General features: G+C 34.4%; 2 protein-coding genes and 1 non-coding gene across 5 annotated transcripts in view; 2 read left to right on the forward strand and 1 right to left on the reverse strand.

The window, feature by feature from the left end:
- LOC119233075 (U6 spliceosomal RNA) overlaps window positions 1–28 on the forward strand; it is a 107-nt gene extending 79 nt beyond the window's left edge. Inside the window, exon 1 of the small nuclear RNA XR_005122243.1 lies at window positions 1–28. This exon is cut by the window's left edge and continues 79 nt beyond it. This is a non-coding gene — a small nuclear RNA (U6 spliceosomal RNA).
- VPS13A (vacuolar protein sorting 13 homolog A) overlaps window positions 1–15,205 on the forward strand; it is a 170,891-nt gene that overhangs the window by 62,337 nt on the left and 93,349 nt on the right. For all 3 annotated transcript variants that reach the window (XM_037492590.2, XM_054689191.1, XM_037492591.2), the window contains exons 24-27: window positions 2,063–2,144; window positions 4,796–4,950; window positions 5,353–5,509; window positions 14,217–14,296. In XM_037492590.2, coding sequence (XP_037348487.1) covers window positions 2,063–2,144; window positions 4,796–4,950; window positions 5,353–5,509; window positions 14,217–14,296 — 474 coding nt within the window. The remainder of the gene's footprint in view (window positions 1–2,062; window positions 2,145–4,795; window positions 4,951–5,352; window positions 5,510–14,216; window positions 14,297–15,205) is intronic.
- On the reverse strand, window positions 3,419–4,213 carry LOC119230983 (ATP synthase subunit s, mitochondrial-like). Its single transcript, XM_037492589.2, is given in 3 exon segments — window positions 3,419–3,660; window positions 3,663–3,893; window positions 3,896–4,213. Coding segments are annotated over 3 exon segments (597 nt in total). The 5' UTR covers window positions 4,146–4,213; the 3' UTR covers window positions 3,419–3,544.

Here is a 15,205-nt window from a genome sequence, read left to right on the forward strand (position 1 = left end):
GCAAATTCGTGAAGCGTTCCATATTTTTAAATAAAAAAATTTAAAAAAGATGGATATATTGATATATAAAGCAGTAGAGAATCTGGAAATAAACCCATAATATACTATGTGATTAATTTATATTTGATTTCTTACAAATATGCCAACCTATCTTAAATGGGGAAGGACCGTTCTTTCAGGAAATGGTTCTGAAATAACTAGATTTTCCAAGTGAAAAAGAAAATTACATTAACCCTTATTTTATACCACTTAAATTGAAATAGAACATAGAACTAAATGTAAATACCACTGGTATAGAAATTTTCTTACCATGAATCATAAGAGGAAAATCTTTTAACTCCTGTGGTAGGCAAAAGTATCTTAGGATAAAAAAGCATACATATAGAAGATGAAAAATAGGTCAGGCTTCATGAAAAATTAAATGTTTTTTCCTTTTTCAAAGACACTGTTAGAAATGAAAAAACAAGTCATCTAATTAAGAAAAACATTTGTAAAATTTTACAAAAGACTAAAAAGAATAGGAATCCGAGGACAAGCTCAAATAACCACAGTGTGTAGTAGCTATTATATGCATTTGTGAATTTCTAGTATGAAATTGCCAATGACTCTAGAAAAATTTTAAAGTTCTGAAAACACTAAGATTTGTTAGTATATGGAGCCATATAAACTCTAATCTTCCGAAGTTAGTGTAATGGTGTTGCAACCTTTTGTAACATCATTAGGGTACTTAGTAAGATGAACATATGCACTTCTACTCTTGGATATATGCACCATGGGAAGACTCGAACTTGAGCACCTAGAGGTGTGTTCAAGGATGTATAGAGTGGAACAGTGTGTAAAATGAAAAAAACCTGTGAACAATGCAAATATTTACTGACAGTATGGTGGACAATATCAGTGTGTGCTATTAATATATAGTGATGGGACTATGGATAAAATTTATATTGTTTATAAAGGAAGAAAGTCACAGGAAATATATATGTGATATATTTCCCTTTTCTATAGTTTAGAAAACAGAAGCAAACAGTGTATTTTTTAGAGAAACATATTCATGGGAGGTTAAAAACAAGTACATAAAAGCAGACCACGAGCAATGGTAGGGATTGTGATCAAGGAGGAGCACTGGAGTTGCTTCTGAGTAAGGGTATGGCACTGTTTTCTTTCTTAACATGGGTGTTTCAGTGGTCTTTGTTATTTTCTTTAAATGAAATTAATGTATTTTTTATGCTGCATTTCCCAAACAGTAAAAAAGAGAATTTTCTGAACTCTCCTTAAAATAATTGAAAATAGGGCCTTCCTGGTGGCACAAGGCATTAGGTCTTGGCACTGTGAAGCTATCAGCAGCCACTGCAGCATGGGTTTGATTCCCAGCCAGGGAGCTGGCCCACATGACACAGCAGACCTCTACTGACTAGCCCACTGCTCCCCTCAGCAGTGTATTTCAGTCAATCTGCCTGTTTTGCTCCCTACTCTGTCTCTGGTGAATCCTCTCACGCTTCCCCCTGACCGCCGCACCTCTGGCCTACACCCCAGCTCTTGTTGGATAAATTAAAAAAAATAATTGAAAATAAAACCACAGGCACTCTACTCCTAGAGGTTTAAATATACTTTTAAAACACAAATGATGTATACCAAATGTTAATATCAATAATAAAAAAAAGTAAATGAAACAATACATTATGGCCGATAAGTAATGCTAAACAAAATGAAAAATAAAGTTACTGTTATTGAAAACAGTTGACTTTTTGATGGTTTCTCATGGATGTCATGGAGGTGGTTTACCTATCTGTTGCAGACACTGAGTTAAAATATATCTAAAATCTCTTACTCAGAGCTGTCAGCAAGGAAATTATTGTCACAGTTTTGTAATTTATTATTAATCTTGAAATTATAAAACCATTTCTTTAAATACACATTTTATAATATACTTTTCTAATTCAGGCTGGATTTTTTTTTTTTTTTTCAGTTAATTCAAATTGAGATTTTTTTTTTTTGGTCAGATTATCTTAGAACTTTAAGTGAAAACTTCGTGTTAATTGAAAAGGAATTACCTTTCTTCCAGAATCAAAGATCTGCTGCTTTGGGAGCATCACAGATTCCACAGAAAAGACTTCCTCTCTTGGAACTTCCATGTGTTGAAGATGGTAAAATGACACTTTCAGGAATTTTTCCTTATTATAAGTATATACTAGAAATAATCTTTGTTTATTTATTTTTTTGTTTTTTGTTTTTTTTAAGCTCCAGACTAAGTTTAATCAGTTGCCTTACTGAACAGTAATCAAATAAACCTGAGATAGAAGGGATCATTTTTTAATGAGTTCTATTAACTGTATACTTGTGCTTAATTTAACCATATCTGAATCCATTCCTCAGCATGGAATCATCACTGTTTCACATGAAACTATTATACATCCTCTTTTTTTTACTATTTTCTGATTTTTTACATGACAGTGGCAAATATCAGTAAATAGTATATCATTTGTACTATGTGCTATTTACATCAGTTGGTTTCTAAACACAACTAAAATTCATTTTTCTACCTGAATGCCACATTGTAGAAAGTATTAATTTAAAAATTAATTCCAATCAATATTCTATCCAACAGTTTAAAATATAAATCAAACATATATAAACATGTTGGTACATAACTAACAATAATAGACTTAAGGCCATTTCAAGCAGTAAAAATAAAGATGTTTTATCTATATATGATATTCTTTGTCATTGCTTTCTAGATATAAGCTGGATTTTGTGCTTACACTTTTTTTGGATGTTACTTGAACTTTCAAGACTTAGTATCCAAGATATATGAGGGAATAAAAATGTTTCTGACATGTGGAACTATTTCAAGCAATTTTTTAATTTAAGCAAAAACAAATGTAGCTGTACTGTCCCTTATTGTTTCCTCTGTTCTCTTGCAATAAGATAAAGTATTTAAATCCACTAAACAGACATATTTATGTGTAGTTTTAATAATGCTAGACTAGGCTTACAAAATAGATGAATTACCCAGAAACTGTTGATTCTCAGAAAGGGGATATAAAGAACAAAGGAATGCAAGATCATAAGAAATGCAAACAAATGCTTGGAAGTAATGTGATGGTCTCAACCACTGACAACTTTGCTTAATTCATTCCACCTATCAATCTGAAATTGAGCTTTCAGTTTTTCATAATTGTGCATTTATAGTAACATGCTTCTGTTAAAATACAATAGAGTATATGTGTTGTATATCTGAGTCACAAGTATCTATATCAAGACATGTCTGTATAGATATTTACATAAAATAAGGAATATATTAGAGTTAAAAATGCTACCTTATTTGCAGGTCTCTTAAAATGATTTAATGATTTGATTTAATCACTTCCAATTGAGTACCTTTAGTGAGTCACATCTGAATATTTCTTTTCTGCATATAAAGACTTTGCTTTGAAATATACTAATACATCCTTACAGTTCTATTGATAATTATATTTGTTACCATTTAGGATCAATAATTTCAAATGATACTTTAAGTTGAAATAAGACACTTATTATTACTATTTTACTTCAAGTCCAATTTTAGTTCCAAAGAAGGCAGTGCTATCTTAAAGGCTTGAACAAGGTTTTCTTTGTCTCTTACTCCAGGAAGATCACTTAACAACAAACACTTGAGGTTACAAAGTGATACAAAGCAATGATGCCTTTGCTTGTGATATTTCCACATGAAATTATTTCCATTTCCAACATGCTTTTCTGTAAATTTTCAAATTGACTAAGTCTCTCCAAACAATAATCCTCAATATAGTGACACTTGCATAGCTTTATTTTTTCAACATGCTGCAGGCCCTCTAAGTAATCAAATCCAATTCTCATGATACATGAGTCTGTGGCATCGATAGCCTGAATCATTATTTGTCCAGAGGGCCTGTTGGGAGGCTGTTGTAGTCCTTCTGCCACCTGTGCTGGCCGTGGTAGCGCACCATAGCCCCACAGCGTAGCAGCCACTCGGAGGCTGCCCTGTCTGGGCCTACGTCCTTGATGCGTTCATAATCTACTTTATTAAACACTGCATTCAACCAGTCCCAGAAGTAACGGGAGTCACATGACCATGGGAGTTTCTTTAAGCCGCACAACTGCTGGAAAGTTTTTCTAAGCAGCATCATTTGATGGCGTCGGAGGCCCGGACCCAGCGCGTGTCTTTCACGTCAGCAGCGGCGCCGGCTGGCCTAGAAATAACCTTTATATGATCTTAAGACCATATGAAGAACTGCAGGCTCTGGCAGATATTTATGTATTTTCCAGAAATTTTGACTAACATTCCTTTAATGAAATATAATTTCATTATCTTTAGAGTTGTTTTCCAGTGGAATTTTTGGAATGTAAAGTTGGGTACATATTCACAAGGATCATTAATATAATTAATCATCTTTATCCCACTATAAGTTAAGACTGCCATAAAACTTTGTAGATGACTTACAATGTGTTCCCTAGTTATTTGGAGAATTTTTTTGTAGTGAATTTTTAAATTTTTCCCTTTTTGTTATTAAAGGATAAAAAATGCATTAGTATCTACTTTAATGCATGAAAACTTGTAAATATTTTGATATAAAGTATTTGTTTTTATTTCTCTATTTTCAAATTTACTCTGTTTTAACTTTTTAAAATTGCTAAACATTGAGAGAAATTGTCATGTGCATGCAACTTTTGAAATAGAGACTTAAGTGTTTTAGTTGTAGCGTTCATATTATAGAAAAACTTAAAAACATTATTAGGGCAATTATTTAGATGATTGAATAATGTGTATGATATTTAGATTCAGAGGAAGAATTTTTTGATGCACCATGTAGTCCTTTGGAAGAGCCTGCTCAGTTGCCAACTAGAAGTAGAAGTAACCAACAGAGAAAAGCTCTAAAGGAGGACTGTCTAAAAAATATGACTCAGTGTAAAATAAGATTTGAAGTGCCAGAGGTATGTACCATAGAAAAATTAGTAGGACTTAATTATCATTATTAGTAGGACTTTAATTATCATTTCTGCTGTCCACAACTTACGTATTTGATTTCATCACTAATAGGCACTGTTGTTTTCATCCTGTTTAAGCCAAATCCAAGTGATACTGACTGATTCTCCCTTCCTTTTCTTTGAAGATTAATTTCCTTGATGAAGAATTGGGAGGTTAAATGATAAATTGTATTTACTTTGTAAATATTTATTGAAAAATAATTATTTATAAAATGTGTGAATTGTGTGTGTGTATAAAATTGCCTAAATTTTAAATATTTATATCATGTGTTTACCTCATATGTCATATTACCACCACCCACATAAACAATTATTTTAGGTAGTAGTGGTTTCTTTTTTCTTCTCCAGGTTTTGATTCAGTTTTATCACTGTGTTGGAGATTGTGAACTACCTGTGGTAGAAATTAAAGTCTTAAAATTGGGTACAGAAATTGAGTTTAGAACGTTGGATTTGAAAGCAAATGCCTTTGTGAAAGAGTTCTACTTAAAATGCCCAGAATATTGGGGTAAGAATCTATTTATTTAAAATAAATGAATTAATTTTGTTTGACATCCTACTTGGGAGTCTTAAATTCTCAAGGTTTTAAAATCAGTACCTTTGCTAATACATCTCAGAAATACTGTGCTGGTGAGATAGTTTTTTATTTTAATCTTATACTTGGGAACCTAAGGGGATTGACTGCAAAGAAAATGATAATTTTTTCATTGAAGAAAATAAAACAGTCATGATTTAATTTTAAATCTACTTAATTATTAAAACATTTAGTTAATTTCTAATGATCGTGTAATAATTTACCACGGTTACTGCTCAAAAAAACACAATTTATTAAAGTTCTGCAGCTGACCAGTCTGCCACAAATTTCAGCAAGAAAATAAGATGTTTATAGGAGTTTCTGTTTGGAAACTCTAAAGGGAGACCCATTTCTTTCTTTCTTTTTTTTTTTTTTGAATGTTTGTAGCAGATTTATTTATAATTGCCTCAAAATGCAAACAACCCAGGTGTGAATGGATAAAAAAGTGCTATGTCCAGATAATACAACTTCATTAGTAAAAATGAGCATACAATATTACAGATGCATTTTAATTTATTCATTTGTTTGCATTGAGGCAATATGGGTTTACAATCATTGCATATTTTTTTTTTAATAATAAATTTTATTTTTATATTCCCCATACAATTGCAGCCCCCCCATTCTGACCCCAATCCCTCCCCTCCCACCCCCGCCCCCCTAAAAGTGTCTCTGGTTCGTAGTTTTTTGTTGATTTTGATTTTCACTTTCTTAGAGTTATTCGTTTTCCTGGTCCCTTATTTAAGTTTTCTAGATTCCTGCTATGAGTGAGACCATCCGGTATTTTTCTTTTTCTTTTTGGCTTATTTCGCTGAGCATGATCCCTTCCAGTGCCATCCATGTTGCTGCAAATTGCATGTGTTTATCTTTTTTGAATGCTGAGTAATATTCCATGGTATATATGTACCACATCTTCTTGATCCAGTCATCTATTTTTGGGCATTTGGTTGTTTCCAAAGCTTAGCTATTGTAAACAGTGCTGCTATAAACATAGGGGTGCAGGTGTTCTTTGGAATTGATGTTTCTGTGTCCTTTGGGTAAATACCTAGGAGTGGAATTGCTGGATCATATGGAAGCTCTATGTTTAGTAGGTCCAGAAATCTCCACACAGCTCTCCACAGTGGTTGGACCAGTTTGCACTCCCACCAACAGTGCAGAAGAGTTCCTTTTTCTCCACACCCTCGCCAACATTTGTTGTTGCTAGTTTTTTTAATATGTGCCATTCTCACTGGTGTAAGATGGTATCTCATGGTAGTTTTGATTTGCATTTCCCTGATGACAAGTGATGTTGAACATTTTTTCATATGCCTGTTGGCCATTTGCATTTCCTCTTCAGAGAAGTTTCTTTTTAGCTCTTCTGCCCATTTTTTGACTGGATTCTTTTCTTTGTTGTTGTTAAGTCTCATCAGCTCTTTGCAGATTTTTGTGATCAGTCCTTTATCATTAGTGTTGGGTGCAAAAATGTTCTCCCAGTTGGTGGGGTTTCTCTTTGTTTTTGTTATTGTCTCTTTTGCTGTGCAGAAGCTCTTTAATTTGATGTAGTCCCAGCTGTTTATCTTCGCCTTCACTATCACTGCTTTGGGTGATGTGTCTGTAAAGATGTCTTTGATGTGCAAATCACGTAGTGTTTCGCCTATATTTCCTTCTATGTATTTTATGGTTTCAGGTCTTATGTCTAGTTCTTTAATCCATTTTGAGTTGATTTTTGTGTATGGTGTGAGGTAGTGGTCAAGCTTCATTCTTTTGCATGTAGCGACCCAGTTTTCCCAGCACCATTTCTTTCTTTCTTTTTAAAAAATATTTTATATAATTCTTAACATCATTTTTCATTTTTGCACAATGTATGCATTTTCATTTTGGTTATATTCCCCATACAATTTCTCACCCCCCTTATTATGACCCTACTCTCTCCTCCCCTCTCCCCAACCCCGTAGTGTGTCTCTGGTTTAGTTGCTTGTTGATTTTGATTTTTTCTTTGTTATAATTAGTCTTTTTTCCTAGGGGAGACCCATTTCTTTGCCCATTTAGGTGTTGGCAGAATTTAGTTTCATGTGATTTAAGTTTGTTTCCTTGCAGCCTAGTAAGTGAAGGCTGACCTCAACGCCTAGTGGTTTCCCTTGGTCCTTGCACATAGTTCTCTGTATCTCAGAATCAGCATTGGATTGGGCATTAGGTCCTCCTTTCTTTGCCTTTTTGTAACCAATTTTTCTGCCCTTTGCTTCCTCTCTTAAAAAACTCAACTAATTAGATTGGTTACATATGGACAATCCGTGATAATTTCCTCTTAACCATAATCTCCTCTGCAGAATATCTTTTGCCGGTGAAGTAGTGTTATTCTAAGGTTTTGGGGATTACAGTGCTGGCATCCTTCTTTGTGGATGGGATGTGTCATTCTGCCTACCACAAACATTTTATATTCCGTAATCATAATGGATAAATTATATGATCCCTTAGAAGATATTCATTTGCTGTGTTAGGCTTTATAAAGGTGCTATTTATTTAGAAAGGTGCTATTTATATTTCCTCTTTTACTTATTGTGGTTTTCATGAAATATAATTCTGAATGACTGGAATGATTAAGAAAATTATTTAGTTTAATTTCATTAAACTCATTTTCAGCATAAGAACATATGATGAGATGCCTTTAAAATTTTTTTTAAATACTCTAATTTTTAGAGCAGTGTTTAAGTCACAACACAATTGAGTGGATGATATATAGGTTTCCCATATACCATTTGGAACCCATTCATGTCTGGCCTCACCCGTTATCAGTATTCCCCATCAGAGTGATATATTGTTAGAGTTGATAAATCCACATTATACCCAAACTCCATAGTTTATATTAGGACTCACCTTGGCATTGTGCCTTTCTAGGGGTTTTAGACAAATGTGTGGTAACATGTATCCGTCATTATAGTATCACATACAGAGTTTCACTGTCCTCTTAGTTCTTACCTATCCATCCTTTTTTATCTTCCTCCAACATGTGGCACCTTTGCCTTTTACAGAATGTCATATAACTAAAGTAATGCAATATGTAGCCTTTTCAGACTAACTTCACCCACTTGGTAATACTATTTAAGTCCTCTGCACAGCTTTTCATCACTTGATAGCTCATTTCTTTTGAATGCCAAATAATATTCCATTGTGTACCAGTTTATCCATTCACCTGTTGGAGGGCATCTAGGTTTCTTCCAAGTTTTGATAATTCTGAATAAATCTTAAGCTAACATCCATATACAGATTTTTGTGTGGAAATAAATTATCAGTTACTTTGGGTAAATAGCACATAGCACACTTGTTGGATTATATGGGAGGAATGTGTTTAGTTTTGTAATGAACTATCAAACTGTCTTCCAAAGTGGCTATACCAACAGTGAATAAGGTTTCCTATTCCTCCACATTCTCCTTACTGTTAAGTATTAGCATCCTGGATTTTGACCATTCTAATAATTTATATAGCAGAATCTCATAGGTGTTTTAATTTGCATTTCCCTGATGACATATAACGTAGAACTTCATTTTTATATGTTTATTCTTGGGTGGGTTGTCTGTTAAGATTGTGACTTGTTCTGTTACCATGTCTCACAGTCTTTTAAGAGTTCCTTACATATTTTGAATAGTAGTCCATTAACAGATATGTCTTTTGCAAATATTTCTCACTCTGTAGCGTGGCTTTTTATTATCTTGAGAGTTTCAGTTGCAAAGCAGAGTTTTTAATTTAATGAAATCTAGTTGATCAGGTCTTTCTTTTATGAAGCATGCCATTGGTGTCATATCTAAAATGTCATGGCCCAATCCGGGGGCATCTACATAGTCTATGTTGTCTTTTTGAAGTCTCATAGTTTTGCATTTTGAATTGGTCCATTTTGAATTAATTTTTCTGAGGGGTGTAAAGTTTGTCTAGATTCAATTTTTGTATATTGTTGTTTATTGACTTTAATGTTGAAAGTACTGTCTTTGCTCCATTGTACTGTTCTTACTCCTTTGTTGAAAAAAAGCTCACTCTGCTTCTGGGGGGCGGGGGTCTTATTTCCTGGGTTCTGGATTCTGTTCCTTTATAGTCCATTTGTCTGCACTTTTATCAATATCGTATTGTTCTGCTAATATATTTATACATTTTAGCTTTATAATTGTTAGATTTATTTAATGAAAATATGAAACTATTGACAACAGACAACCTAAGCAAAATTAAGAGACTATAGTAGATAGATTTCTGAGATAGTCCTGAGGTTTTTTTCCTTCTAAAAAAATTAAATGGTCTTTGTTTTGTTTTTGATTGCATCTTTTATTGAGGTAACATCGGTATACAATACCATGTATTTTTTCACTTTATGCTTTTTCAGGTGTGTATATACTACTGTACCATACCCACCACCAAAGCACTCAGAGCCTTCCACCATAGTCCATTGGACCCCCACCACACTTTCCCCTCTACCCTCCACCCTACCATTCTGGTAACTTCAGTTGTGAGATTTGTAGGGTTGGTTTTGGTGTGCTTTTGTCTGTTCTTTTGTTTCTCTCTATTCTGTATATGAGTGAAATGATACTGTTGTTTGTCTTTCTCCTTCTAATTTATTTCATTTCTCAAATCCCTTCCATCCATGTTGTTGAAAATGGGAAGAGTTCATCTGTTTTTTTATTTCCAAGTAATATATCATTGTGTGTATGTATATATCACATATATATATCTTAATCCACTCATCAGTTGTTTGTGTATAGGAACACAGTTTTTATATATTGATTTTGCAGCTTGACACATTACTGACTTATTGCTTCAAATTATTTTTTTTTTGTGGAGTCTCAGGGTTTTCTGTGTATATTAACATGTCATCTGCAAATAGTGAGGTAGTTTTGCCATTTGGATTCTTTTTGTATCTTGCTCTTGTCTAACTCTTCTAGCTAGGACTTCCAATATTATGTTGAATAGTACAGGATATTCTTGTTGTTTACCTGCTCTGAGAGGATAAGCTTTCAGCTTCCCACCATTCAGTATTATGCTAACTGTGGGTTTGTCATATATGGCTTTTATTATGTTTTAGTGTGTTCTTTCTCTCCATTTTTTGACAGCTTTTATCATAAATGGATGTTGAATCTTATGAAATGGTTTCTCTGCATCTGTTGATATGATCATATGATTTGTATCTTTTTGTTGAAGTGGTGAATTACTTTGATTTGGATATGTTGAACCTTTCCTTGTGACCCTGGAATAAATCCCACATGGTCACGATGTATTGTTGAATTCAGTTTGCTTAAGTTTTTGGTGAGTTCAACACTCACTGACAGTGATCTGCAGTTTTGTGGGTTTTTTGTTTTTTTTTAATATTCTAGTCTGTTTTTTTATGAGTGTAATGTTGGCCTCATAAAATGTGTTCCTCAGTTTTTTGGAAAAGATTGAGAAGGATAGTTATTAGTCCCTCTTTAAAGTTTGGTAGAACTCAATAGTGAAACTCTTGCCGTGGGCTTTTATATTTTAATGCCAGACTTGGTAACTGTTTCAGTTTCCTTTCTTGTAATTGGTGTGTTCAGGTTTTGTATTTTTTCTTGATTCAGTCTCAGAAGGTTGTATGCTTCTAAGAAATTGTCAATTTCTTATTGGGTATCCAGCTTATTTGCATCTGGATGTTTATAGTAGTCTTTCATGAATCTTTGTATTTCTCAAATGTCTGTTGTAACTTCTCTTTCATTTCTGATTCTATTTGTTAGAGTTTTCTCCTTTTTGTTCTTTGTGAGCATAGCTAAAGGTTTGTCTGTTTTTTACAAACAAACCAACCAACAAACGAACAGCTTTTGGCTCAGAGCTGCCATTCCCAGGCTGGGTGATTTGCCAGAAACTAGGACCCTCACCCAGCATGCTCCCAGCCCTCCTGGCCACCATAAACAGGCCTGGAACTCCTGCTCCCTGGCCAGGTGAGACCATAGAGACAGACAACAGTTAAAAGAATAGCCATTAGGCTACCATCGGACTTCTCTGAAGAAACACTATGGACAATAATAGAAAAGAGTGAGGGCCTCCCTGGTGGCACAAGGGGTTAAGTCTCAGCACTTTGAAGCTATCAGCAGCCACTGCAGCACAAGTTAGATCCCTGGCCAGGTAGCTGATCCACACGGCACAGCAAACCTCTCCTGTCTTGCCCCCTGCTCCCCTCAGCAGAACATTTCAGTCCATCTGCCTGTTCTGATCCCCACTGTCTCTGGTGAATCCTCTCACCTCCCTCCACACCTCTGGCCTACCCCCCAGCTCTTGTATGCATAAATAAAATAAATCTTTTTTAAAAAGAGGAAAAAAATGGCATTCAAAATAACCCAAGACAAAACAAGCCAGCCAAGAATACTTTATCCTGCATCACTCTTCTTCCTGCAAGAGAGAGAAATATGGAACTTGGTCGGCAAAGAAAATGTTAGGGAGTTTGCATCCATTAAACCTCCCTGCACAAAATATTAAAAGACTCTTTAGAATTTAAAGCCTCTAAAGAGGAGTAAACACAAAGAACTCACAAGGAATTAAAACAAACAAACTAGGAACAAAATGGCAGTAACAGACTTTCGCATATCAGTAATCACTAAATTTCAGTGGACTGAAGCCACCAATAAAAGGACACAAACTATCTCTAACAATCCAACCTTCTGCTGCCTCCAGAAACATACCCAAGTTCCAAGTGTAAACGTAGACTGAAGGTAAAGGGATGGAAAACAATTCTGGTAGCAAATGGCACCCAAAGGAAGGCAGGAACAGCCATACTTATATCAGATAAAATAGACATCCAGCTTAAAAAGATAAAAAGAGAGAGCAGTGGACATCATAATGATAAGGAAACAGTACCTCAGGAAGACATAATACTCATCAGTTTATACTCACTAAATGAAGGAATACCAAAATGCATCAAATACCATCAAACAGCTGCTATCAAATTTGAAAACACATTAGAGATTTCAACACCCTGCTGTCACCAATAGGATCTATGAGACAGAAAATAAGGATGTAATTGCCTTTAACAAAGATCTAGACCACATGGGTTTCATAGACATTTATGGGGCACTGCACCCCTCAAAAAGCTAAATATACATTGTTCTTTTTAAGTGCACATGGGTCATGCTCCAGGATTGACCACTACTGGATCACAAGGCAAGCATCAACAGACTTATGAAGACTCTGACCATAAAGATGCTGAAATGGAAATCAACTATAAAAAGAAAACAATAAATAATGAAATAGAAGCCAAAAAGACAGTCCAAAAGAACAATGAAATCAAAAGCTGGTTCTATGAAAATAGACAAGCCTTTAGGAGGGAGAAACTTCAATAATACAGGTTTGGGAGGTCTTTCCTCCCTTTTCTGAATTCCTCTCTTCCCTTCTTACTCATATCCCCTTTTGGAATGCCCACTATCCTTATGTTGCCTTTCGTAGTGGAGTCATAGGTCTCAAATTGTTTTTTTTTTTTCCCTTTGTTATTCCATCTAGTCCTTTGTACATTTTTATCTTGGGGATTACTGATTCAATCCTGCATTAGGTCTATTCTTCCATAGCTTTCTCCAAAATTTTTCATTCTCTAGATTTTTTAATATCCTGCATCTCTGTTATTTTCAAATTTATTGATTTTATTTCCATTCATTGATTTTATTTCTCAGGAAATCCATTTGGCTTTTTGAATTTTCTTGCATTTCTTTGATCATTTTTTTCTGTGTTTTCTTTGTATTCTTCCATTTCTGTGAATTTCATTATCATGGAAAGTTTGTATTTTATGTCTTATAGGAAGAACAGATTTTCTAAGTGTTTCTGATTGGGTTCTGGATATTCTCTGTGGGTTAGTAATCTCCTGTGGTCTCAGGCTGCCATTTGTTGTGTTTCCTTCTCTCCATTATTTGTTTTCTTGGCTGGTGCACTCATAAAGCCCCTGTTTAGTGTAGTTGTTAACTCTTCAGTATCCAATCTTTTGAAGTCTTTTCTGGTCTCTTCTGTCCAAAGGATAATCAATCCTGCTGCTATCTCTAGGACAGTCTCTCCAGATCCGCATCTCTCTGGTTCACTGCTTCAAGAGCCACAACCATTGTGACCAGGTCCTGTAGCTGACTCCATGGTTGGCCTTCAGTCTCCCACAACTGTGATTACAGGTTGTGCGGATCTTGGTTCTAGCTTAAGAAGCTGATGGTTTGCATCTGGTAGTTGGTGACGGTGCTCTCCGAGCTAGAAACTGGAGACCAGGAGCTTCCCAGCACTTGTTCAAGCTGTCAGCTGGAGGCTCTGCTCCTGCACATGGTAACTGGAGGCCCGGAGTGGAGGCCAGGGACTGGAGGCCAGGTGCTCCCCAGCTCTTGTGTACCCGGTTGGCAGATGCATAAAGGGCTCCTGAACTGGCAGTGGCTGCCATACCTGGAGTGGTGTTCCTCCAAGAGCCAGTGGTGGGACTGGGTCCCTACTTGATTCTTCAGTGTTGTGAGAATTGTGAGGAGATATGACAATTTTAGAGTTTAAATAATAGAGATGGGACTGTATTTTGGTAACATAGACTCTAATGCTCAGAATATAGGAAATCCTCTTTTTCTAATTATATAGTTGTTATAATTAATTATAATTGATATAATTATAATTAATACTGTCTACATTTATTTTCTGTTTTCATCTGAAACAATTTTTAAAATTTAGATGTAAAGGAGAAACCAGTTTATTTGATTACAACACTGGATAACACAATGGAAGATCTTTTAACAATGGAATATGTGCGGGTAAGCAGTTCCCACTTCTATCTGGCTGAAATGTTACAATTGAATTTTGTGAAAGTTAAGCATTATTCAGTTTAATCCTCATTCTAAGGTGATATTTTTAATTCCTAGTAATGGTAAGATTTTTTGTTTTGGTGTCCATTAAATAGTTGTGATTTAGAAATACTTTATATGTCAAAATAAGAACAACTCTACATTCTGAGTAGAAATGACCTGCACTGTGACTATTTTTCCCAATCAGGATATCAAAATGAAACAAACTTTTTAATCTTTATGGAACTTATTGTGGTATGTGTTCAGAAATGAATTTTTCACTTGAATTTCCTGTTATTTTAAATTTCTTAATTTTTCTGTTATCAATCTCTCCTTTCCTTTCCTATTGATTTAGAGATCCATTTCATCATTTATTTTTGTATGTACTATGCTGTACTTATGATTTATTCCATATCTTCATTGCCCTATTTTTATGTGTCACAAAAATTTTAATAATTATAATGTCAACCAGAGTATTTTGTCACTTTTAAGACCACTTTTACTATTATTAACATAGTTATTTTAGATTTCATTATATATTAAATAGATTTTATATTCAGTGCTCTACATCTCAAGATAACTTAGTTTTGGATACTTGGTAGATAATTCTGTAATAAACTTGAACACAAATTTTGTTTTCACATACAGGAAAAATCAAGAATAATCTAATAGTTGTTGATGCCTGAATGATTATTCTCCACACTTGATAATACCTAAATTTCCACTCTTGATAATAAGCAATAGAACATAAATATTTGCTCTGTGTCAGAGCCTGACATTTACTGTATTTTTTTTTTTTTTTTTTGTTCTGGTGAAGTAGTTGTTTGCTTAGGTAATTATATATATAATTATATACAGATATATAAATAGCTGGAAATG

Source organism: Talpa occidentalis, unplaced genomic scaffold, assembly GCF_014898055.3.
Source record: "Talpa occidentalis isolate TD23 unplaced genomic scaffold, MPIMG_talOcc4v2.1 talOcc4.7, whole genome shotgun sequence".
Classification (NCBI taxonomy): domain Eukaryota; kingdom Metazoa; phylum Chordata; class Mammalia; order Eulipotyphla; family Talpidae; genus Talpa; species Talpa occidentalis.